Source organism: Cucurbitaria berberidis (genome assembly GCF_010015615.1).
Source record: "Cucurbitaria berberidis CBS 394.84 unplaced genomic scaffold K460scaffold_3, whole genome shotgun sequence".
Taxonomy (NCBI): domain Eukaryota; kingdom Fungi; phylum Ascomycota; class Dothideomycetes; order Pleosporales; family Cucurbitariaceae; genus Cucurbitaria; species Cucurbitaria berberidis.
Window position 1 is genome coordinate 2,273,573 of NW_024468937.1, and position 23,430 is coordinate 2,297,002.

General features: G+C 52.9%; 9 protein-coding genes across 9 annotated transcripts; 5 read left to right on the top strand and 4 right to left on the bottom strand.

The window, feature by feature from the left end:
• The first annotated feature begins 554 nt into the window (after positions 1-554).
• Positions 555-3,705, top strand: K460DRAFT_106875 (uncharacterized protein). Its single transcript, XM_040926529.1, has 3 exons — positions 555-3,053; positions 3,108-3,329; positions 3,399-3,705. The coding sequence occupies exons 1-2, from the start codon at positions 677-679 to the stop codon at positions 3,206-3,208; spliced, it is 2,478 nt and encodes an 825-aa protein (XP_040787870.1). The 5' UTR covers positions 555-676; the 3' UTR covers positions 3,209-3,329; positions 3,399-3,705.
• A 1,170-nt stretch (positions 3,706-4,875) lies between these two features.
• Positions 4,876-6,452, bottom strand: K460DRAFT_366183 (Aldo/keto reductase). Its single transcript, XM_040933318.1, has 4 exons — positions 6,171-6,452; positions 5,937-6,087; positions 5,386-5,859; positions 4,876-5,325 (listed from the first exon to the last, which is right to left on the bottom strand). Exons 1-4 carry the CDS (start codon positions 6,197-6,199, stop codon positions 4,942-4,944), a joined length of 1,038 nt encoding a protein of 345 aa, XP_040787871.1. The 5' UTR covers positions 6,200-6,452; the 3' UTR covers positions 4,876-4,941.
• A 271-nt stretch (positions 6,453-6,723) lies between these two features.
• Positions 6,724-7,966, bottom strand: K460DRAFT_366184 (polyubiquitin). Its single transcript, XM_040933319.1, has 3 exons — positions 7,859-7,966; positions 7,569-7,796; positions 6,724-7,512 (listed from the first exon to the last, which is right to left on the bottom strand). Exons 1-3 carry the CDS (start codon positions 7,878-7,880, stop codon positions 6,845-6,847), a joined length of 918 nt encoding a protein of 305 aa, XP_040787872.1. The 5' UTR covers positions 7,881-7,966; the 3' UTR covers positions 6,724-6,844.
• An 836-nt stretch (positions 7,967-8,802) lies between these two features.
• K460DRAFT_366188 (uncharacterized protein) lies at positions 8,803-9,955 on the top strand. The gene is made up of 2 exons (XM_040933320.1): positions 8,803-9,833; positions 9,887-9,955. Exon 1 carries the CDS (start codon positions 9,011-9,013, stop codon positions 9,752-9,754), a length of 744 nt encoding a protein of 247 aa, XP_040787873.1. The 5' UTR covers positions 8,803-9,010; the 3' UTR covers positions 9,755-9,833; positions 9,887-9,955.
• Positions 9,956-10,064: 109 nt separating this feature from the next.
• K460DRAFT_106907 (uncharacterized protein) lies at positions 10,065-10,884 on the top strand. The gene is made up of 2 exons (XM_040926530.1): positions 10,065-10,738; positions 10,792-10,884. Exon 1 carries the CDS (start codon positions 10,235-10,237, stop codon positions 10,733-10,735), a length of 501 nt encoding a protein of 166 aa, XP_040787874.1. The 5' UTR covers positions 10,065-10,234; the 3' UTR covers positions 10,736-10,738; positions 10,792-10,884.
• Positions 10,732-12,084, top strand: K460DRAFT_405576 (mannose-1-phosphate guanyltransferas-like protein; the record flags this gene model as incomplete). The annotated part of the gene is made up of 5 exons (XM_040936867.1): positions 10,732-10,738; positions 10,792-10,835; positions 10,936-11,082; positions 11,137-12,013; positions 12,065-12,084. 5 exons carry the CDS (start codon positions 10,732-10,734, stop codon positions 12,082-12,084), a joined length of 1,095 nt encoding a protein of 364 aa, XP_040787875.1.
• A 431-nt stretch (positions 12,085-12,515) lies between these two features.
• K460DRAFT_282414 (uncharacterized protein) lies at positions 12,516-14,174 on the bottom strand (the record flags this gene model as incomplete). Its single annotated transcript, XM_040928569.1, has 1 exon — positions 12,516-14,174. One exon carries the CDS (start codon positions 14,172-14,174, stop codon positions 12,516-12,518), a length of 1,659 nt encoding a protein of 552 aa, XP_040787876.1.
• Positions 14,175-15,496: 1,322 nt separating this feature from the next.
• K460DRAFT_286455 (uncharacterized protein) lies at positions 15,497-18,814 on the bottom strand (the record flags this gene model as incomplete). Its single annotated transcript, XM_040928890.1, has 5 exons — positions 15,497-16,947; positions 17,004-17,181; positions 17,234-17,491; positions 17,544-18,095; positions 18,149-18,814. 5 exons carry the CDS (start codon positions 18,812-18,814, stop codon positions 15,497-15,499), a joined length of 3,105 nt encoding a protein of 1,034 aa, XP_040787877.1.
• Positions 18,815-19,640: 826 nt separating this feature from the next.
• On the top strand, positions 19,641-22,851 carry K460DRAFT_106930 (WD40 repeat-like protein). Its single transcript, XM_040926531.1, has 2 exons — positions 19,641-20,240; positions 20,297-22,851. The coding sequence occupies exons 1-2, from the start codon at positions 19,997-19,999 to the stop codon at positions 22,768-22,770; spliced, it is 2,718 nt and encodes a 905-aa protein (XP_040787878.1). The 5' UTR covers positions 19,641-19,996; the 3' UTR covers positions 22,771-22,851.
• The last annotated feature ends 579 nt before the right edge of the window (positions 22,852-23,430 follow it).

Below are 23,430 nucleotides of genomic sequence, written 5' to 3' on the forward strand. Positions count from 1 at the left end.
CTGGACCCCGAGTCTACTATCTAACAACGCTTATCGGGTGTTGTTATCGACAAAGGAGGGGTTCCTCAGGTCGATAGGCGACGCCGGTGCCGAGAGAAGTGGGTGATGGCGACACAGCTGGGCTGCTCCGTGGCCTGACTGGCCAGAACCATGCCATGGTGAGGCGCCAGCTGGGGCGTGCGTTGAACATGCAGCACCAGCCAGCCAGCCAGCCTCCAGACCGAAAGGCGGAGCGCGTCGGTAGAATAGTAGTAGACACCAAAAGGCGGAGACGGAGAGGTTACGAGGAGCGTCCAAGTCCAGGGGGCGTGGTGAAACCACGGTTCGAGTCGACCAGGTGCTCGACTTGAAGACGGTATGCCGACGAGAACAGTCTAGCAGTGGAAATCCCCGCCCACAACGCCTCTTGATCAGGGTTTTCCAGTGCGGTCGATTGCGAATGGCGCGGTCCGCTTGCTGCAGCGCCAGCAGCGCTACTGCGAAGGCCCAGGTAGATGCAGACGAGCCATTGGACCTGTGGGGGCGTGCGAGTGCTTCTGCTCACCGACTTTTGCTGCGTCTTGGCGCTCGCGACACTGCGTCGGCCCTCGCCCGCTTGACTCTCACCGCTTACTATCAGCTCAGAGAGGCTGAGTTCACTCTCTCGACCCTCACCATTCTCCCTCGGTGACCAGACATGGAGAATCAAAACATCGACTTTGACGGCACCCTTTACGGCGGCGTAGAGGGAGGGTTCGACCCAACCTTTGACCCCAACCGCCAAACCTACACCTTCTCCCATCAGACGTGGCCGCTGCCCATCTCCCCCGGCACCATGTCGCAACAGCAGCAGCAGCAGCACCACCAACAGCAGCAGCAACAACAACATCATCAGCGACGTATCAACTCAATAGCCGGGACGACTGCGCACAACTCGATGCCGACTACCACTACCATCGCCCCTCTCCAGACCGTCGGCCTCGGTTTCCCTACCGCAATGCAGCCCATGAACCCGATGCTGGCAACCTGGATGAACATCAATACCGATGCCTTTACGCAGGATAGCTATGGCCAGGCTGCCATGGGCATGTCGTCGGGCTTCAACGCGACATATGGTGGACCATTGCAAACTTCGCCCGTAGACTTTGGTATCAACACGTCACAGGCCTCCATGATGACCTCGATGGCCATGGCCCCATTCAGCCTCATGGCCTCGGCGGGCATGGACCTACCACCCTCGATGAACACGGCGCCATTCCAAATGGCCGACTTCCAGCAAGAGTTTACCAACATCCCGGGTGCCCAAGACTTCACTGCTGCTTCCCACGTGGCTACCGCCAACAGTGCTTCGACAGGCTCACCGGGCGAGCAATGGATGGAGATTCGCTCTCTTTCAAGTAGCGACAACGGGTGGGTCGACGTTGGACACCGCAATTCCTACGACTTCTCCGACAACTCGGCCATCATCTTCAACCCCGCTCAATCCCTCCACATTCGCACAAATTCAGACTCTTCAAATTCAAACAACTCGGACGTTCCCCCGTCGGCCCATTCCTTCAGCAGCTTTGAAGAGATACATTTTCCCATGAACTCGCCCCAGTCCGAGACGGACAACAACTTGGAGTTGGTGCACTCGCACGCCCACTCTGATCATTGTAACCACAGCCACGGACTTCCCATTGAACCCGACTACACCAACTACATTTCCCCCAACCAGTCGGTGAGTCCACCACTGGCGCGCGCAGAGCCTATCCAGATCAAGCAGTCGGCTTCAAGCACGGCTTCGCCAACCTCGTCTGCCGTCAGCTCGCCGCCAGCTCGCCGCAGAAAGTCACCTGTCGGGGCGATACCTGCCGGAGCGAAGCCTGCAAAGACCATCGTGAAGAAAACACCGGCCCATACTACCAAGAAGGACGCTACCGGTGAAAAGCGTGTCGGTAGGCGGCGGGGTCCTCTGCGGCCAGATCAGCGACAACAGGCCCACGAAATCCGCAAGCTTCGGGCTTGTCTGAGGTGTAAGTTCCTCAAGAAGACCTGTGACAAGGGCGATCCGTGCGCCGGCTGCCAGCCATCCCACGCACGTCTTTGGCAGGTTCCGTGCACGCGCATTGACATCAAAGACATCGCCTATTTCATGAAGGATTGGAAGGCGGATTATGAGCGTCACGTTAGCCTCGGCTTCTCCATTGGCAACATCAAGGGCTTCTCGCCACAGGAGCGCATGATTTACGTCACTCACGGCTACGGTCACTTTCTTCCCATCATGGCTCGCGAGGTCTTCGTTCGTGATGAGAAGTGCTTCGGCGTTGACTGGTTTGAGAGCCTTAACGGCCTCCACTTCGAGATCAACACTGCCAAGCTATCTGCCGGTATGGAGGGCATTTCACGCGCCATGCTATCAGACTACCTCGACCGTCACATAGACGGTGGTTTCGAGCAGTTTGTTGACGAGTACTTCGAAGGTACCATGTTCGTTACCGAGCTTTTGAAGACCGCTTATCGCTTCTACTGCCGAGAGAAGCTCCCCGTCATTCGTAAGGCGTTGAAGCTTGTTCTTGCCTACAACCTGACCCTCCACGTTACCATGGTAGAAGGTCTTGGGGAGGAAGACAGCCCGCTTGGCAAGGTTGAGGACCAACAGTCTAAATTCTGCGGCAAGACTGTCGCGCCTGTCATGATCAACTTCCAGGTCAAGTGCGCTCTTGCCGACATGTGGCGTGAGCTTCAGAAGGACGTTCTCGAGGAGCTATCTTCCCTCTACCAGTCAGTCTACAGCGGTGACAAGCTCAAGAATTGGCCCACCATCTTCATGCTCGCCGCTATCCTTTTGGCAGTTTGGGAGCTCATTCAGTTCGATTGCAACTACCGTGTTCCTGACCTCGGTGCCGTCAATAAGTTCTGCTTCGAGATGGAAGGCACACCGGTCGGTGTCATCGTCGGCCTGTTCTCGGCTATCTCCCAGAAACTGCCAGCATTTAATGAGTGGGATTCTCGAAAACATCATCACTTGCTGAACTCCAACCCCGCGGTGTGCGACGCCATGACAGAAGTCCGCGCACACGTCACAAAATATGGTAAGTCTAATGCGCCACCTATTTGACCAAGTTCGAGGCTGATTTTGTGAACAGAGACGTATTTGCGATCAAGAAGTGATTGCAAGTTTGATCGTTCCGACTTTGACTCATTGTCGAACAAATTCCTCTCCAAACTCGTCATTCGAGCCAACTGATGTTTTCGTCAATTCCACCATCTCGACATCCTACCATCTTAATCTTCAGGTTACTTATCCTGTATTCGACCTGCCCTTCATTTCATTCACCGCGACATCCACCCTGCAGCTTGCTTTCACGGTATCACACACGATCTACGACTTACGTGTTCGAAGTTTGCTACACACGGCTGACGACTCCAAAACGAAGAATGACTCGCCTGCATTTTTGCGATTCCCCGACATCTATTGGATGCCAAGTTAGCGATCTATCAGTATTCGGCGCCCAACGTTCAACTACTCACACTCTTTTCGGACGACACCGGAGAGTTTCATATGATCATATGACTTTTATTTTTGCGAGTTCTTCACGGCTGACGATGGTCCACGATATGATGGCCACGACTCTTGAATTTTTTTTTTGTTTGCGAGCGGAACAGGATCGTGATTCCTGGTTCCTGCTCTTTCTCATGATGCTTGCTGTAGAAGAGAGACCTCCGATGGTCGCACACCTCTCTCAACACATCAACATACTGTTGATGCACGACCATCCTGTCCTTTACCAAAATCCTCATTTTCCTTTTTCTTACGATTGTGTTATTGGCATAGCGAGCGAGTCTACTTTTATCCATTGTCTATCGATGGACCGGCTTGTTCAGAATTATCTTCTTTCAGTAGATAATGCTCAAGCGGCATCTTGACCTTTCTTTCGACAACAAATGTGTATTTATCAGTGTTTGGGACATGGGGCGAGAATTATATGCTTATCACTCTGCATTTGCAGTTGCACATTGGGCACTTCACGAATGGATTCCACTAGCTGGACTAAGGTGCACTTGAATTTCATCAGGGAGAGGTTTGACTCCACCCTCGTCCCCATGTTTGTAACTGTTGACGTTTGTGGCGATTCATTCCTCGCCTTGAGGCCCACATCCCTAATGCGGCCATGTGTTTCAATTACAAGACCGAAAATCGTGTCCTAGCTCACCGCTCTTCCTGCCCCCCCTTCTCTTTCCCCCGATATACACCCGCGCTAAGGCTCCGAACCTCTATTCCGCAGACTGATCTGCCGGGAAGTCGATCCTTTCCCGTGTTTTCCGCGGTTGTGCTCAGAGCGGGGCGTCTGGAGGTGTGCGTCAAATTTCTCTTCATGGTGGGTTACCCTTGCACATGGTGTCTTACGTTTACTAGTGGCCGTTTCACTACGCTATTGCACACGGTTACGAGCCGTCGCCAGAGTGCTCAAATCGTGAATAGAAGAGTGATTGTACTTCACACACACACACAAAGTCCACGGGCTCAACTGCTGTCCTTGGCATGGACTTCAAGATGGCAAAGTGGATTATATTGCCACTGTTGTACAAGTGTCTTTTATGCAGGCTAAGACATGACAATCAAATGATTCCTAATCAAGTAGCCGGGTGGAGCTAGCGTGTAGGGGAATGGTTGGGAAGGTGCAGGTGGGCCCTTGCGTCCTCCGCACGATTCGAACGTGCCGAATGAATGAATGAATGAATGAATAGGTGAATGCGGAATGTAGTTGAAGAGTTCTTCAACATCTGTCCTATGTCCAAAAGCCGCAGAATAATTTGGTTGCATCATTAGTGCGCAGTCTGATACCTAATCACATCGTATGATCTTCACTTGAGCGCACGCTAAAGAAATGATATGCTTCTTAGAAACAACATACGGCGTCGCGCCCCTATAACTCAAAATAACTTACCTATCTCAAGTATATTACACACGTTCTCCGCTCAGTTGTATCCCTGCCTCTCCTTCGGCACATAGGCCTCCTCAAGGTACTTTGCATCCTCGTCGCTCAGCTTAAAGTGAATGTTCTGTACTGCTTCCTCAATCCTCTCCTTACTACTGAGACCAATGATGGGGCATACGCCTTTCTTGATACCCCAGCTAGTCGCGATACAGGCCATACTGACATTGTGCTTTTTGGCGACCTCTTCCACTCGCTCGATAATCTTCTTGTCGATTGCATTCTCGCGCTGGTAGACAAGCGCATCAACGAACTTGTCGGTCTCTGCGCGCTTGGAGGAGCGGTCACTCCAGGGACGTGTGAGGGCACCGCGTGCGATGGGCGACCATGGGATAAGACCAACGCCAGTGTCTTGACAGTATGGGATCTAGCCGAGAGATATCAGTAGTGCGCCGGCATATTCTGGGCTCGCAGCGTGAGTGCTTACCATCTCCCTCTCTTCCTCGCGGTAGAGGAGGTTATAGTAATTCTGCATCGAAACAAACTTGTGCCAACCATTCTTGTCCGCAATGTGTTGGAGTGAACAGAATTCCCAAGCTGCCATCGAGCTAGCCCCGATATACCGCACCCAGCCCTTGTCGACGACATCGTTCAAGGCTTTCATGATTTCTTCCCTCGGTGTGCCCCGGTCCAAACGATGAATTTGAAGAACATCTATGTAGGTGCCCAACCTCTCAACGCTCTTCTCTACAGCATCGAAGATGTGCTTGCGGCTCAGGCCGACCTGATTGACCATGTCATCATCATTAGTGGAGAGTTGGGCAATAGGGCGGGTAAAATCCGACTCATCGACACCAAAGTAGCATTTGGAGAGAATAACGACCTTGTTTCGGGGGATGTTGTATTGCTTGAGGGCTTTGGCGATGATCTTCTCGGATTGACCATTGGAGTAGACGTCGGCCTAGAGAGGCTGGCCGTTAGCTTTGCCCGTATGCCTGTCTACAATGCTGAAGTAGCGATGGTGTGCGCTAGACGTACTGTATCCCAGGTGTTGATGCCGCACTTGTAGGCATGCTCTAGAAGCGGCAAGCTATCTGCCTCATTGAGCACCCATGGCTGCCACTCCGAAGAGCCGTAGCTCATACTACCCAAGATAATCTTCGAAACCTTGAGGCCAGACTTTCCCAAGCTGCGCCATCTGTTAGCCTTGTCGCTGAACCTTCGCGAGAGCTCATTGTGAAACTCAAGCACCTAGACTAGTGGAAGGTGTACTTGACGTATTCCATCTTCTTCTCGGCCATTGTTCCGGTATTCGCTATTGTTCGTGGTATGTGGAAGTGCGCGCAGTTTTGAAGTCTTGTGAAAAGGCGTCGAGATAGCGTCTTGTAAATTACCGTTGAATATCGCGATTAAAGCTGGCAAACTTTTGCCAGAAACTCCGTTGGTGTCAGGCGTATGGCTGGAGGCAAGTTAGAGGAGTTCCCTATGATAAGTGGTTTGGAAGCTAAGGTTTGCTCTCTCGAAGGTTGATGCCCTATGGCGGACATAGCGCGGGGATACGGTTAACGTCGCAGACGTCGGCGTTAACTGTATCCCCGCGCTGAGTCGTCGGAGGCCCCCGCGATCGATGATAAAGAGCATCGCCATGGCTGCACGCGCCAACATTGTTGAACCATGTAAAATTGCGACTTTGTTAGAAGGCGGAGCCGAGTTTATAGTTATACGCACGACATCACATAAAACAAGAGACATAAATTGGTGATTGGTGACCAGAGAGAGAGATAGACATAATCAGCCCGTGGGCATGCTTGATTGCAATGATAAAGGCAGGCGACAGCCATATGAACTATGAATGATGCCGGTCCTACTTCCTAATCACAACCCGTAAGCCGTGATGATGCCATGAACGCCATGCCCAGATTTCCGTCGTCAGCCTCCAGGGTCGCTTACTGTCCGCCACGAAGACGAAGCACCAAGTGCAGTGTGGACTCCTTCTGAATATTGTAGTCGGAGAGCGTTCGACCGTCTTCCAATTGTTTACCGGCGAAGATGAGACGCTGCTGGTCAGGTGGGATACCCTCCTTGTCCTGGATCTTGGACTTGACGTTATCGATGGTATCGCTCGATTCTACCTCTAGGGTAATGGTCTTGCCTGTGAGTGTCTTGACGAAGATCTGCATACCACCACGGAGACGAAGCACCAAGTGGAGCGTGGATTCCTTCTGAATATTATAGTCGGAGAGAGTACGACCGTCTTCTAGCTGCTTGCCAGCAAAAATAAGACGCTGCTGGTCTGGGGGGATACCCTCCTTGTCCTGAATCTTTGACTTGACATTGTCGATTGTATCCGATGACTCCACCTCGAGCGTGATGGTCTTGCCAGTCAGGGTCTTGACAAAGATCTGCATACCACCGCGCAGGCGCAGGACGAGATGCAGAGTGGACTCCTTCTGGATGTTGTAGTCGGACAGGGTGCGGCCATCCTCGAGCTGCTTGCCGGCGAAGATCAAACGCTGCTGGTCCGGGGGAATGCCCTCCTTATCTTGAATCTTCGATTTGACATTGTCAATAGTATCGGAGGACTCGACTTCAAGCGTGATGGTCTTGCCGGTCACTGTGGGTAGAGTTAGCATCAGGCCCGGGCGCGCGACGAGTGGGGTGGCAACTTACGGGTCTTGACGAAGATTTGCATACCACCACGAAGGCGGAGGACAAGATGAAGGGTCGACTCCTTCTGAATGTTGTAGTCGGACAAGGTGCGGCCATCCTCGAGCTGCTTGCCAGCGAAGATTAAGCGCTGCTGATCTGGGGGAATGCCCTCCTTGTCCTGGATCTTGCTCTTTACATTGTCGATGGTATCGGACGACTCTACCTCAAGGGTGATGGTCTTACCGGTGACTGTGAGACTGTTAGCAAACCTGGGGCGCAACGACTGGCCGGGGGTGGCGGCGGCTGCTTACGGGTCTTGACGAAGATCTGCATGGTTGGAGCTGTGCTGTAGCAGGTGGTGTTTGGTGTATGTCTGGTGTGTGCAGGGTACGGTTGAGCAGTTGGCCAAGTGTGGATGTGCGTGGAGTGTAGAAGAGTGAGAGTAGAGGAGGCAGCGGAGGGTTTATATGGAGGCAGGCGTAGGCGGCAAGCGGAGAGGCAGTGACCGGTGACGGTCCAGGGCCAGGATGTGGTGAGTAATGGTGTGGCTGCGGCCCGTGCACCAATGAGAACAGGGTTCCAGCAGGTTCCGAATGCGGCCTTTGTCACTCATCACTCACTCTCTCTCTCTCTCTCTTTCTTTCTTTCTTTACTATTTACTATCTGCTGTTTGCTATCCCAGTTCCCTTGGTAGCCCAGCGCTTCACCTGCAGGCGCTGGGTTGCGCGTCTCTTCTTCTGCCTCTTCACTCTTGGCCAGGTGTGCGCCACTCTCGCTGCTGGCCGCGGGCTGTGCTATGGGCGAGCTAGAAGCTGTCGCCTTCCCCGCTTCCGTTATCGCCCGCCACAGTCATGTGATGTTTCTTATCGCCAGAGGAGGCAACTGAGCCTTTGCCTATGGCGTCATGCTGGCTGCCAGGCATCACGACTTCAGAGTGGCGGCGGCTTGGAGGGCTTGAGAATCCTACTTGGAGTCAGCTACTTCCTCGTACATAAGATCAAGCCATTGTCAGACTCTTGAAATCCTACACGCTCAGTCACGACAAGGTGGTCCTACTCGGCCATCGTAGCCCTTATCTACCACCGTGTAGAGGCAACGAGGGACAACGAGACGGGAGCGCGGAAGATGGCAAGTCATCAGCAAACCTTGATCTGAAACAGGATTACATAGTAGCCATCTAGAATACACAAAACTTCTTCCGTTGTGTCGCGCATTCCTCATTGAATATAGGACTGTGCTCGAAGCCAAGTGGAGAGAATTCGCATCAACTCGTAAATTACCATCTCTACATCATGTGCATGTAGCACTAGCGACTATTGGTGACGTATATATTTCGGAGGCTCCGCAGGAAATTTCACAACTTATTTGCAACAACAACAACAACAACAACAACAGCAACCAAACTGATGAGAATCGTCGTCCTCAGGCAGCTAGGCAGATCCTATCTTCAGGCAGTGCGCACCATGCCCCAAACATATGCCGCTGCAAGCAGCACACCCAACGGCACCCTCCGACAGCCCCAAAGCCAAACACGAGCATCCTCAGATTCTCATCTTCACCCCTTCTTGGAAGACACAAAGGCAGCCCCAAGCTCTGGCAGAAGTCCGAGATCTGAGCATAGACCGAACACTGCGAATGCAGGCGAGTGTGTCTATGTACTCACGTTGAAAATCACAGGGGACTTGTCGAGGCCGATGAACGAGTTGCGCGAGAGGTATTTCCCCCAACATCTGAATCGGACGCCGGCGCACTTGACCCTTTTCCATGCTCTGCCGCACTCACAGTATGAGTTGCTAGAGGCCGGCCTGTCCCAAACGTCGTCTGGTATGAAGACATTCCTTGTCTCTACTGGCAAGCCTTTCCGAATGCGCAGGGGATTCGGGGTGAATGTTGATGCTGGGTATCAGAAGATGAAACATGTGCATGGACAGTTACGAGCCCAGTGGTTGTCCTTTTTAAGTGATCAAGACGCTGGGCGGTTTCAACCTCATTGGACGGTGATGAACAAGGTAGATGACAAGAACAAGGTGGATAACGCGTTTGATGCTGTTCGCAACCAGCTGTTGGAGAGGTGCCAAGCGGGTCAGGCGATTGGATTAGACTTGTGGAGATACAAATGGGGGAAGTGGGAATGGGCAAACGAATACCGGTTTAATAGTCCTAGGGAGACACCATCAAAGATCGCAGGATCCGGCATCGCTGAATAACGAGGCTCTCTGGTCGGCCACCCTGTGAGAAATACGGAAACGAGGCAGCAGCGTGGCAGCAGCATCGTATTGTGGTAGTCTGAAATGGCGTCTTAGTAAGATGAAATCAAGCAATGTAGATGCTCAAAATACCTCGACCTGCCTGACCCTTGTAAGGCTGTGTAAGCATATCACGATGACATGATGGAGAAAGTGGCTCGCTCGCCACGTAGATACGACGTGTGTACGAGATCATTATATGCTGGGTTATACGACGACGAAATGGTGAGGGACTCGAGGGGGGGGGGGGGGGGGGGGGGGGGGGGCGACTGAGACGCTGCCATTGTCTGCTGTCATCTCCACACAGCGGCAGAAGCAAATTGGAGGCGGACTCGCACGCTCTACGCTGGAGTTTCCCCGGATTGGTGCCTAGTGAGCCACAGCCAGCCACATGTTGCTATCGCAAGGGCGACGAGGAGAGGCGTGACTCGACACAGTCTGATGTTGAATGTGTCGATTTTTGCACCAGGTTGCACGTGGGCAAAACCTCAGGAGAGCTGGCCCAAGTCGGTGACTCGAGTCGCAATAGGGTTACAGTCAATTCAAGTATACGATGTCACCCCCAGGCCAAAGGCAAAAAAGAGGCTCGAATTAGAAGCGGCTAAGGTGAGCGATCAGGGACTCGGCCGGCTCGGCTTCGGTTGCAAGGGGCTGAAGACGACGTTTACGAGACAATTGACGAGAAAGGGGAATTTTGGACCCTTGGCCATTGCGAAGCTAGGGAGCTCCACTAACGGACGAGCCCCATTTCAAAAGAACCAGCTGTCCTCAACCTCGTCGACTTTGACGACACATTCACTCGCGGCCGGTATACTTTGTCATCTACCCTTTGTTTTTCCACTGTGTTCAAGACTCCCGGCAATCAATCGCTGCCCATCTTTCCACATCCATCTCTACACACACACACACACACCGCCACCACCACCACCGCCGCAACTATGAAAGGTCAGCGCCCGCAATCCACTCTTTGGTGTTCAAAGCTCACACAGCCAATGTAGCCATTATTCTCGTCGGGGGTTTCGGAACCCGCCTACGGCCTCTGGTACGCCTTCCTCTGGCAGAGCCTTCCTCGGTGCCCACGCTCGAGAGCCCCGCGATGCTACATTTACGTGCTTTCATGGCAGGACTAACCACAGCTGCAGACGCTCACCTACCCGAAGCCGCTCGTCGAGTTCGCCAACAAGCCTATGATCCAGCACCAGATCGAGGCCCTGGCCGCTGCTGGTGTCACAGATGTAGTGCTCGCAGTCAACTACCGCCCAGAGATCATGGCCGAGGCGCTGAAGACGGTTAGTCCACCCGCTCAATTGCATAGCAGAGCATACCAGTAATAAGTGGGGCAGTACGAGAAGCAATACAATGTCACCATCACCTTCTCCGTCGAAACGGAGCCCCTCGGTACCGCCGGGCCCCTCAAACTTGCCGAAAAGATCCTAGGCAAGGACGAGTCGCCCTTCTTCGTCCTCAACGCCGACGTTACCTGCGACTACCCCTTCAAGCAGCTCGCCGACTTCCACAAGCACCACGGTGACGAGGGCACAATCGTCGTCACAAAGGTCGAGGAGCCGTCCAAGTACGGTGTTGTTGTGCACAAGCCCGGGTCCGCCTCCAAGATTGACCGTTTCGTCGAGAAGCCCGTCGAATTCGTTGGGAATCGCATCAATGCCGGTATCTACATCCTCAACCCATCCGTCCTCCAGCGCATTGAGCTCAGACCCACGTCGATCGAGCAGGAGACGTTTCCTGCCATTGTCAAGGACGGCAAGTTACATTCGTTCGACCTGGAAGGCTTCTGGATGGATGTCGGACAGCCCAAGGACTTTCTGTCGGGTACCTGTCTCTACCTTTCGTCGCTCGCCCGCAAAAACTCAAAGCTTCTTACCCCAGCATCAGAGCCCTTTGTCTACGGCGGCAACGTCTTGATTGACCCATCAGCCAAGATTGGCAAGAATTGCCGCATTGGCCCCAACGTCACTATCGGCCCCAATGTTGTCATCGGTGACGGTGTACGGCTACAGCGATGCGTTCTATTGAAGAACAGCCGTGTCAAGGACCATGCTTGGGTCAAGTCGACTATTGTCGGCTGGAACAGCACCGTCGGCAAGTGGGCGCGTCTGGAAAACGTGACTGTCTTGGGCGACGATGTCTCTATCGGTGACGAGGTCTACGTCAACGGTGGCTCTGTTCTGCCCCACAAGTCTATCAAGCAGAACGTTGACAGTAAGTGATTCCTGCTACTCTTCTCAATGAATGTCAACTAACTCAAAGTAGCTCCCTCGATTATCATGTAAAACGATACCCGATTGGACGATGTCGACTCTTACACCTTTTAATCACATTGTTCCTTCTTGTCTATTCTGCATTGCAGCTTTCGAATTTGGCAACATCTACATATAGAATGCAGGTGTCCTTACGGCGTCTTCCTTTCTCAACTCTCAGCATGGGTTCCTCAAAAGCGCCTAGGTCGGGCCGGGATGCTTTTTTTTTGGGTCATGACATTGCATTTGGAAGGTTCGCACGGATTCACATATACCTTTGGTAGTTCGGTATGAATCTCATTTCACAAGAAGCAATAACTACATGACATGACTAGGACTGTATTGTTCTACCCTCGATCTGTGAACGAAGGAACAGTCACTCCCTGGACCAAACGCTCAACACCTTTAACAACCACCAGCTCTGCTCCTATAACGCACCTAAATGTGCCGCAAAACATACCTAACTACTTGTGCTTGCCACAGTTAAAGGTCTCACCCCTCGGGCGACGCTGCTTCTTCTTGCACTGCCTCATCTGCTGGGTCACACCATTGCATCGCACCAGTATGGTGTCATCATCCCCTTGTGGCTGGCGCTTGGTCTTCTTCGACAGCTGCTTAGGCTTATCCTCCTCTACGTGCTTGCGCTTACCCCTACTCTGGTTTGCCCTGCCTTCGGGGGAAGGTGGTGGTTGTGGTGGAGGAGTGCCGACCTCAGTTGGGCTTGGCGATGGGATGGGCGTTGTTACCACCTCCCGGTAGATCTCGATGGCTTCCGGCGTCTTGGCCTTCTTCATATACCGCCCAGTATTCGAGTCCCAGACCACAACATCGTTCAGCAAGTGCACCAATTCCAGTCGAGAATTGTTGATCATGTGATGGAGACGTTCTATGGCGCGATACTGCCTATTCAGCCCCTCGTCCATAACAACCTCACCGTTGGTCTCAATAAGGCGTAGGTACCAGAGACCGTCGGTGTCTTGGTATGCGGCCTCGCTCAGTGGTGCTAGTAGTGCGGACTCTTCTAGGAGGCGGCCGGAAAAGGATTGAACGAGATATTTAAAGGTAAGTCCATTTACCGGGGACAGGATCGAACGGATTTGCGCGGCTGATGGACTTGGTGATGACTCGAGGGCAAAATTGTCCCCTGTCAGAGTTGGCTTTGCTAGTTTCTTGATGACGGCTGCGAAGGCTTGCTCGTGACCAAAGCCAAGCGGATAGATTAGCTTCAGGAGTTTTTCCAAAGAAATTGCACCGTGTTCAGTGAGTGCTGCCATGACCACTTCTTCAATCTTGTCCTTGGTTGGGGCAGGTTTGGGCATGTATACACTCTCAACAGGGTCTCCTTCCTCGTCAGGCTTGTCTGTGTACACCGCAACGCCCTCGATGCGGAAAACCAGCATCTCGATATCTTTCGCTTCCGGAAAACTCTGGCAGATATCCGCCAACGTTGCTCCATTCTTTTGAACCTCGGCCTTTGCAAAGAAATCCTGCAGCTCCTTACGCGTTGGTTGCTGATCATGCCTCTCGTCCTCCTTCTCAGCATGCTCCTTCCAAACCAAGTAGCGTTTGAAGATGCGCAGATACAACTTTTCGGCCTTTTCAATACCATGTCCATCAAGTTCGTTCTCGCGATTGTGCTGCGCACGCGTCTTGCTCAGAAACGCAGGCTTTTCGAAGCCATTCATCTCCTGAAACTCCTCGCATGCTTGCGTCCATAAAGGAAGCCCTCCTTCCGCCGGTGCGGGGTGTTTGTCGTCAGTCTTGACGTACAGTGTTCGTAGATCTGGCGGAAATGGGTACTTCACCTCATCGGGATACATCAGCCTCCAGCCCTTCGCTAGTTGCTTCACGTGTTCCTCCTTTAGAACTTGCGTGTAAGGGGCATGCTCTTTGAAGCGCCAGTTGGAGATGCGAATAGTATCAGCAGCAGCAGCGTACAATGCAGGATTGGCCAGAGGATTGGGGAGCGAAATGAGGGCCGGGAAAGAGGGTAGCGTGTCTCCCGGGCCTTTGTTTTTGGAAGTCCATTCCGGATCGCATTCGCGAGGGGGGTGTATGCGTATGTTGGCGCGAGTCGAGAGAGGGATTGTGTCGGGATACTCAAGAGTGGAGACTTTGATCATGTCAACCTCAGGGATATCGTTGGGCTGTAGTCGAGAGAACTGGGTGGAAGACGCCATCTTGGGTGAATGGTGTGTTTCTTGGCTAGTAGGCGTTTGAATTATTGATATCGAATGATATGTGCTAGTAGCAGGAATTGAGTTCGGTATGCGCCAAGTAGCGGTATGGAATGATGGATTGGTATGGAGTTGAAATAATTGTTGTAGTGGTAGAGCTTAGGTATAGTTCAGTGCCGCGAATAGTGGGGTGAAACGTATAATACCAGAGACTTATTGCAAAGATGGTGCGGTTTTTGGCAAGAGGCCAAGGCGTGATCGGCTCGTAGCTTTCACCGTCCTAACACTTGGAGGGTGAATCTCAAAATTGATGAAGAGCTCGAGTGATCGTAGTGAATCTAACGATTGCAAGTCTGACAGATATGAGAGTGAATTTCTACAAGTTAATGTACGGAAGTCCAGGGTGAAGCGCATATATACACATTACTATCTAGCAACACCCAGACAAAGAAGATCAGGACGGTGGACACAAAGGTGGAAACGTTTGAAAGGAGAGACAATGATTGATTGAGACTATGGACAAAGAAGAATTGACAAGCCACCTACTTTGTTCTCTGCAACCGGCATTGTAAAGTTCAACACACTCAATTATACTACTCTGGTACCCAATGACTATACACTTTGTCATCGGGCGGCTTCTCCAACTCTTGGTAGTGAGCAAGGAACAAACCAAAAGAAAAAACGCTTAAAGAGAAGGAAGGAGCCGAAGAATGAAATAGGCTGATAGATGGGAAAGTTGACGTGGAAAACTAGTACAATAAGCACAGCAGATCCTACGCTCTTACAGGTTCTTCACGAGCACACTTTCTGCGGAAATAGATCCACGTATCCAAACCGGCCACGAGCCTAGTTTGCATCTGCGTGAGTAGATTGTAATTCCCAAGCGTTGACCTTGCGCCATGGTGTGATATAAGGTAGATAATTTCATTCCGTCATCAGTCATGCCGCCGCCCTCCCTAGAAATGTGAGGAGAAGTGTAAAAGCTCCAAGCAGTAGCTACATGGAGATGCTGCTCAACTCGCAACCTGATAAGAATATAGGATGCAACTGATAGACCAAACTGACCCTCATTGTGTGTCAGTGTCTACCTTTGCCAGTCCGTAACTAATATTCCATGTGTCTGTTGATCTGATCGATCCCATTCGCTGGCGAGCGTTGCATTACAAACTTGCTAGTAAATGTAGGAAATGAACCCTGTATGCCCTCCACACCATAAACGCCGTGCCCATGCCATGCCGCGCCGTGCCCTAGATGCAAACATAAGAGCATTACCGTTGACAGAAAAGCTCGATTTCGCCGAGGCCACCGCCTGGATTGAGATCTCTTTGCTGTTCCTTCCAGTTCTCAAATGCCTCTTGAACGTCATCATCGCACTGTATACTGACATATGTCCCTTCGCTGTCGAGGTATTTGAGTTTCACCTGGCCAGACCCTAACGACACCGAGGTCGAGCGCTGCAATTTTGCATCAATCCGATCCTTCAAAGACTGAAAGCTGATATTGGTACTGACGACCAAAACCATTGAACTTCCTGCCGACGGACAGTGTACTTTGACTTTCAGCTGAGTTGGGATATTTGACTCCTGGGAAAGTGGCGGTGACATGTTTCTTGATTCCATCGAAGCTGGTGTTAACGTGCCCTGGCTTCGCTCGAAGGATGATGCAGGTGTCATGGTGCGCTGCACAGGCGGATAGTTTGGATCGCGACGTGCAGCACCCCCATGATAGTCGTTGTTGGCATTTGCTAATTCGACAGCAGTGCGTTGTTGGATGAGCCGATCTCGTTGAATTGCTGGTGACTGGGTCGCAGCGCGGGGTGGTGGTATGTTGTTGGGAGAATTGCTATTGCTGCGGTTAACGATCGCCGCATTGTAAGCGTAGTGTGTCGGGAAGGGTGGCACGTCGGGTACGGGTGGCTGCTGGCCATTCGGTCCTCTTCGTCCTTGCCCTTGGAGATTGGAGTTGATATCGGGGCTGCTAGCCGCTCGTAACCGACCCTGGGATGACAAAGTAGTGTTAGGTGGTAATGAGGGCCGCTGTGTAGCACGTCCTTGCGGATATTGACCAGACTCGCCGCGAGAAAGGTGGCTACGGGTCTGAGCAGGAGCGGTATATCGGTTGTTCTCTTCATGTGAGTAGTTGTTTGGCGGTGCCTGCCGGGGGAACGGGAATGTGCCTGCGGATGATGAGCTTGTCCGCACGTTGGAGTATGTTGACATTGGAGTTTCGACAGTGGGAGAAAAGTACGATTCTTGATTGGCCGCATTTTGAATTTGCTGGGTACGCAAGGTTAGTGGTGGCTGGCCAGTATAGCCCATGGGAAAACGTGGAGGTGGTACCCTTGGATCTCCTTCGCCCATAGGAGGCCCGCTCTCACCGGTCGTAGAGCGAGACCGTAGAGAAGCACTGGGGCTGTCCTGTCTATGTCCATAGCTGTCTCGCGGATAGCCAGGGGCAATGACATCGACATCTTCCTCGCCATCGTCATCCTCTTCCTGGTAGGGATTCTCAAGGACTTTGTCCCGCATGTAGGCGAATTGTGTATCGGATGGCTTGGAAGCCGTAGTACTGGCGCTGGAGCGTGCATGATCCTTCCAAACACGTCTTTGGGTGTCCACCTGAGTAGCCCATTTCTTCATAGTCTCTTCAGAAGTGAACCGTATGATGAAATTCTCGATGCCGGGGTCACCCTTCCAGAAGATCTGGCATGTATATGAACCTGTACCATGATTAGAAGTTATCCTGGTTGGAATAGGGGGGGGAAGTAGGCCTTACCTGGCTTCTGCAATGATATGGTTTCTGTAACATTCTGCATGAATATACGGCCCTTGAGCTGCAGCTTTGGTTTCCCATCCTTGGTGACGAGTGATCTTGTAGACATTTTGTTCTTTGGTTTGTTGACGTTGATCTCCTTGCAACAGAGTAGAATCATCTCAAAAAGGTAAATTTTGTACTAGTCATGTTCATCAGCATAGTCATCTTGGACAAGACATGTTGGTGCTTACCTCTCTCTCCTCATTCTTGGATGTCATGCTCTCGCCCTTCAGGACGGTGAATTGGCCATAGAGGAGTAGGTCACCAAAGCCTTCTATACGGTGACCCTTCCAGTCTTCCACCAGAGTTTTAAGCTCCTCGACGGCTTCGATACGCTCTTCACGAGCAATGGCATCGTTGGTGCCTGCAAGCACAGAGGAAGCTGCGGCGATGCCACTTGAAATATCTTCTCTTCTTTGCTCATCGAGATCACCCTTGTCTCGTAGTTGCTACCGTGTGTTAGCATGCCAAGTGGAGCGCTCAAATTGGAGGCAACCATACCTGAAGTAAAAGTGGGTATTTGGTCAAACGCTGGAAGGGTTTCAACAAAAACGACGTGAGAAGCGTTGGTGATTCGACCATTTGTCGCATTTCTGGAGATCCGCCAGTGTCTTTTAGTTTGTCGAATTCGCGCATGGCAATCTGTTCGCATTTCTTCTGATTTGCAATGTATGGCTCGTAGACCTTGAAGGCGTCCTTGTACAATACGAAGAGATTCCCCCAGTTTTGTTCGGATGCAGACTGTGCGTTTGTCTGCTCGACGCGAATCAAGAAGCGGCGCTGGAAGTCGAGCAGCGCGTTTAAATTCAGGAAAATGTCGTGCACCTGATCACCGCTGATGACTCCCTTTTCCTCTACGAGCTTCTTGAACTCCTGTAACAGCTCCAAGTGCTGAACATATGTGCGCTCTGTCTTGACTAGTTCATCGATGATGTGCTCTCGCTGCGTTCGCTTGATCGAGGTGCCGGATTCGGTATCCAAGGTCTCTGCGGTCTCGGAAATCTTGCCCAGCGCAACAAGCTGGTCCAGCACGCGGTTCACTACGTTGATGACCTGCAAAAAGTTATTAGGCGGAGCTGCAATGACCAAGAATCTGGAATGCCCACCTTTACGAAGCCAGTCGTATCGTCGCCATATAAATCGCCCAGAATGAAGCAGCTCTCCTGTGAGATGCCCAGCTCGTTGACACAGCTCTGAATGAACTTGTAGGTGGCCATCTTCTCGCTCTTCTTCAAGCTCTTCTCGTCCGTCTTTGCGTTTGGGATGCTCAGCAGGGTGCGGGGCCCCAGGGCGTTGTATAGCTCCATGAGCGGGTAGCCCCTTCTAAACGTCCTCCACAGTAATGTCACCGGGTCGTCATCGTCATCGGCTTTGTTCTCCTCCTCGGCCATGAAGCGGTCGAAGCCGGGGATGGCGCGCAGGCGCATCTGCAATGTCAGACATCGCTGGAAGAGCGAGGTGTCCTTGTCGGCGCGCTTGTTGAGCACATTGTCAGAGGCTTCAACGGGGCCCCCATTCACGGGGGTCGAAGTTGGGAAGACGGGCGGTGACTGGCCAAAGAGGGTGGTAGTGGTGGTGGCCTGGGTGCTCTGGGTGTCGCGCAGGCTGCTGTGCGAGTAGCTCGAGTACTGGCTCTGAAAGCTCTGGTGGGACATGAGCGTAGGAGGACCGCCGCTGGAGGCAATGCGCGAGTGGGTGGACGATGGCGAGGGAGAGGGAATCGACGTGTGGGCGCGTGCCAGTCCCGAGTGGAACGCAATGCCGCTCTCCATGCTAGTTCTTCATCTCCGCGCGGCAGTCTAGGGGAGACGATTTGATTGACGAGACAACAAGGTTGGAGAGGGGTGGATAATAAGATTGCAAAGCAAGTAGCAGCCGTTGCAGAGGGCGATTGCGCTGTCAGGCGGCTACGGGCTACGGGGTGCTAATAAGACAGTGCCAGGGTCTTGCCAGGGTGCCGTCTTGGGGCGGTCAGAGAGCTGGTGCTGGTGCGGCAGGGCTGCAGGACTCGGTGTCGCGATAACGGAGGCCGGACGACGTCGAGTTGGACAGTGGGATGTGTGTTGTGTGGGCTTGTGTGTTGCAGTGGGCTGGTAGGGCAGATGATGGATTTAGGGGTGCGGCCGGGTGTGTTTCACCCAGCCAGCAGCGGCTTTGGCTTCGCCGTCAGACCATTGCACGTGATAGCTTTGCGTGGGATCGACGGCTTGCTTTCCCATCAAAGTCAAGGGATGCAATGCGCGACTCGACAGCTCTCGGGCAGCAAGTGGGAGGACCCAACCTACTTTTATTATTAGTCACTGCAGGACAGACAGGCAAGTCACATGTCGGTTCTGGTGTTGAAGTCCCATGGCGATGAGTGAGTGAGTGAGTTGTACGGAATTCCACACTCACTCGATATCGGACTTTGATACCCATCCCATGTTCATCCCTACAGCTACAGGGCCAGTGGAACGAGGGTACAATCGATTATCATCATGATCATTATTATTGTTATTATCATTATTAGCCTGTCGTCCTGTGCATTAGGTACCAGGGCTGCTTGGGTGAAAGGACGCGCCCCCCCCCGTGTCCCCCCCAATCCACATCAGGCGGGTTGCCGCGCACGGTTCATTTCCAGAGCGGAAGCGACTACCACGGGCGGCGACGACAGGCACAACATCGAGTCCAGTACATCTTATTATTCCACTTCAGCGTTTCTTTCTTGCCCACGTCACACCCCTCTGCAACGCCCTTGATCTACGAGTACCTTCGCTTGCAGAGCACCACTCCTCTCCCCCCCCCGCCTAGCGCTCGTTTTCCAATCCCGCACATGCCTGCAGCACCCTCATCACCCTCCAGGCAACACACAAGGCAGGCACCCCGTCAGCACATGAGGCCAACGTAAACCTTCGACGCCCTCTTCCGCCGCCATAGAGAGCTCTGCGCCGCGACGCCCCTTTGTTCGCTCCACCATGGCAGGCCCCCTCGGGAACCCGACCCCATTCTCCGCACCGCCGTACATGCACCCTTTCCGCCCCGCCTCCTCGATGAGCGCAAACAGATTCGACGAGGGATATTCCGAAGACACCAGGAGTCAAAGCGGGAGCGACATGGTAATGAGGACCGACGTAGGCCTGGGCGAGGGCGACTTGGAACCCGCCTCGCCCTTCAGCCTACCCGACTGGGTCATGGCCTTGAGTGAGCACGAGCGGAGTGGTGAGTCGAGGCAGCATAGTCATGCACAGCACTCAGCTATACTAACTCCAACCTAGAATTCGCCTATGCCATCCTGCGCTCGCTACGGACCTCGTCGATAGCAGCCATCGTCGAAAAGCTGAACCCGCTCCTGCACCTCGACCCTGTCATCCACCTCCCACCCGAGATCACCTTCCAGATTCTCTCCTACCTGGACCCCGAGACGCTACTGCGCGCATCCACACTGTCACGCGCATGGAGGAACCGAGTACTGGACAGCCCCCTCTGGAAGCTCTTGTTCCGCTTGGAAGGCTGGAACTCCAACTTCCCGCAGGTGCGCGCGTATGAAGAGGGCGAGAGGCAGAAGCGCGCCGAGTTCAAGGAAAAGGAGCGTAAGACGCGACCTAGGGCAGCCGAAGACATGGACTACGACAAGCCCTCGTCCAAGAAACGCGTGCGGGAGCGACAGCTATTTGGCGACGGTCCAGCATCAGAGAATAGCAGCATATACAATACCCTTGAGCCGCTGTCCAGCGGGGGCTATGCACAAGGCAATACCTGGGAGGAACAGCATGGACCCGTCGAGGCCGACGACAGCCCCTTGATCAAAGCTGAGGACAAGATGGAAGGCATCTCTTTCCACGATGCGTCACCCGCTGTCTCACCCACAGAGGTGACACGGCGAGAGAGGAAGCAGACCGCTCAGACCAGTGATTTTTCACCCACTTCTCTTCTGGCAAATCCACTGGGCCCTGCTATACAACCCTCACTTCTGCTACCAGGCCCGGACGCCAAGATCAACTGGCAGTTCCTTTACAAGCAGAAGAGAAGGCTGGAAGACAATTGGGATGCTGGCCGTTTTTCGAATTTCCAACTCCCACATCCTAACCATCCAGACGAGGCTCATACCGAGTGCGTGTATACGATACAGTACTCCGGGAAGTACCTGGTCAGCGGAAGCCGGGATAAGACTATCAGAATCTGGAACTTGGATACTCTACGCTTGGTACACCCACCTCTCGCTGGTCACACAGCCTCCGTCTTGTGCTTGCAGTTTGACGAACGCCCTGATCAAGATATCGTGGTATCCGGGGGCAGTGATTGTAGAGTGATCCTGTGGCGATTCTCAACGGGGCGCATCATCAAGGAGATCGACAAGGCACATTCCGAGTCGGTTTTAAATCTAAGATTCGATGATCGGTATTTGGTCACCTGCTCCAAAGACAAAACCATCAAGGTCTGGAATCGCAAGGAGATGTGGCCCACGGATGATACCTATCCCTCGTCTACCATCAAGTCCAGTGCTCGGTTCCCCTCGTACATCATCAACATGCAGGAGCAGGTGGAGAACTCGCACCTACATTTCAAGCCACTTCAACCATACAGTCTGATCATGACTTTGGAAGGCCATGGCGCAGCTGTGAATGCCATACAGATCCTAGACGGTCAGATTGTCTCTGCATCCGGTGACAGGAGTGTAAAGGTTTGGGATGTGCGGACGGGTGCTTGCACGCGAACCTTCTCGGGCCATAGCAAGGGCATTGCTTGTGTGCAATTCGACGGGCGACGAATTGTCAGTGGCAGTTCGGACGAAACTGTTCGAATATTTGATAGAGCCACAGGAGCAGAAGTAGCTTGCCTAAGTGGGCATACCAACCTTGTGCGCACCGTGCAGGCCCAGTTTGGCGACCTCCCCGGAAACGAAGAGGAACTTGAGGCTGAGGCTCGAGCGGTCGACCGGAACTTCTTCGAGGCGCAGACTCGCGGTCTTCTTTCCGACAAGGGCCTCAACAGAGCGCAACGCCGCGCTCGCAATGCTGGTTCCCGTGATCCAAAGGCCATCTTTGCTTACGGGGCAAAGCTGCCACCCGGTGGTGGAGGCAGCAAATGGGCACGAATCGTCTCCGGCTCCTATGATGAGACAGTTATCATCTGGAAACGAGGTACTGATGGAGCTTGGGAGAAGGCGAAGACACTGTATCAGAACGACGCTGTCCGAGCCGCCGGTGGTCGGCCTAGGAGGCCCGTTGTCCAGGCTCAGGCTAATGCGAACCAAGGAAGCCAGCAGGCTCAGCAGAATGCTCAAGCACCTGCACAACAAAACAACTTCCAGGCGTTGGCACAGCAGGCACAGGCACAGGCTCAAGCAGCTCAAAGCCTCGCCCAGCAAGCCCAAGCCCTCCATGCAGCCTCGCAAACCGTACAGGGCACCACGACAAATAATGCATCGATGAACACATCAAATACCACCGCCACTCCGTCAGTGGCAGCTCAAGCTACCACGAATGGAGGACAAGCAGGAGCTCCTACACAACAAGGAGGCGCTACCAATGCTGCACCACATCACCATCATCATCATCATCATCACCCTCCTCACCCACTCGCTGGTCCGCTGAATAACCAGGGCACTAACTCGAGGGTCTTCAAGCTGCAGTTTGACGCGCGCAGAATCATCTGCTGTAGCCAAGACCCGACGATTGTTGGATGGGACTTTGCCAATAATGACAAGGATATTGTTCTCGCGAGTCAATTCTTCGGAGACTCGTATTGAGATGAGATGGGTCGGCATCGCATGAGCTCGGTTCAGTCGATGTTGTGTCTGGTCATGAACATGGAACACAGTAGTGGTTTTGTGGGGCTGACTTTGTCCGCCCAAGGCTTTGGCTACCTTTCTGGATGTGCTTTCATGATATACGTATTCGCATTGTTTGAATGCTGGAAACCATTTCATCACCCACAGAAGGCAATTGTATGTTTTACGGAATTGTGTGGGTGAGTGGTGGGTTGGCGCGGGCGCAAAGCTTGGGGTTGACTTGGAGGTACGGAGACGACGTGGGATACATGTGCATATGTGCTCGTGATGAATGATCGTTCAAGCGTTTTAAATTTCTTGTAGCGCATGGCTATTCCACCAGTATAATACTAGCCAATGAATTCTTTTCCGCAAGGCGGCTTCTCGTTTGCTATTGCGCCGAGAAAGTGTACAAGATGGTCGCGAACGAAGGGCGCTTATATGGCCTACCTTGATCAGTATGCTTGAGCCGTATGCAGCACCCTATGCAGTTTTCTTTCCTATCTCACCACGTCTCTCGTCGTCTGTTGTATTTGATATTATCAGGTAGGTGGGCGTGGGACGCGGCGAGCGCCATGGTGCGGAGTGTGCTAAATCTGGCGGAGCTCGGTCAAGTCGGTCCAGCTCACATGCATCGTG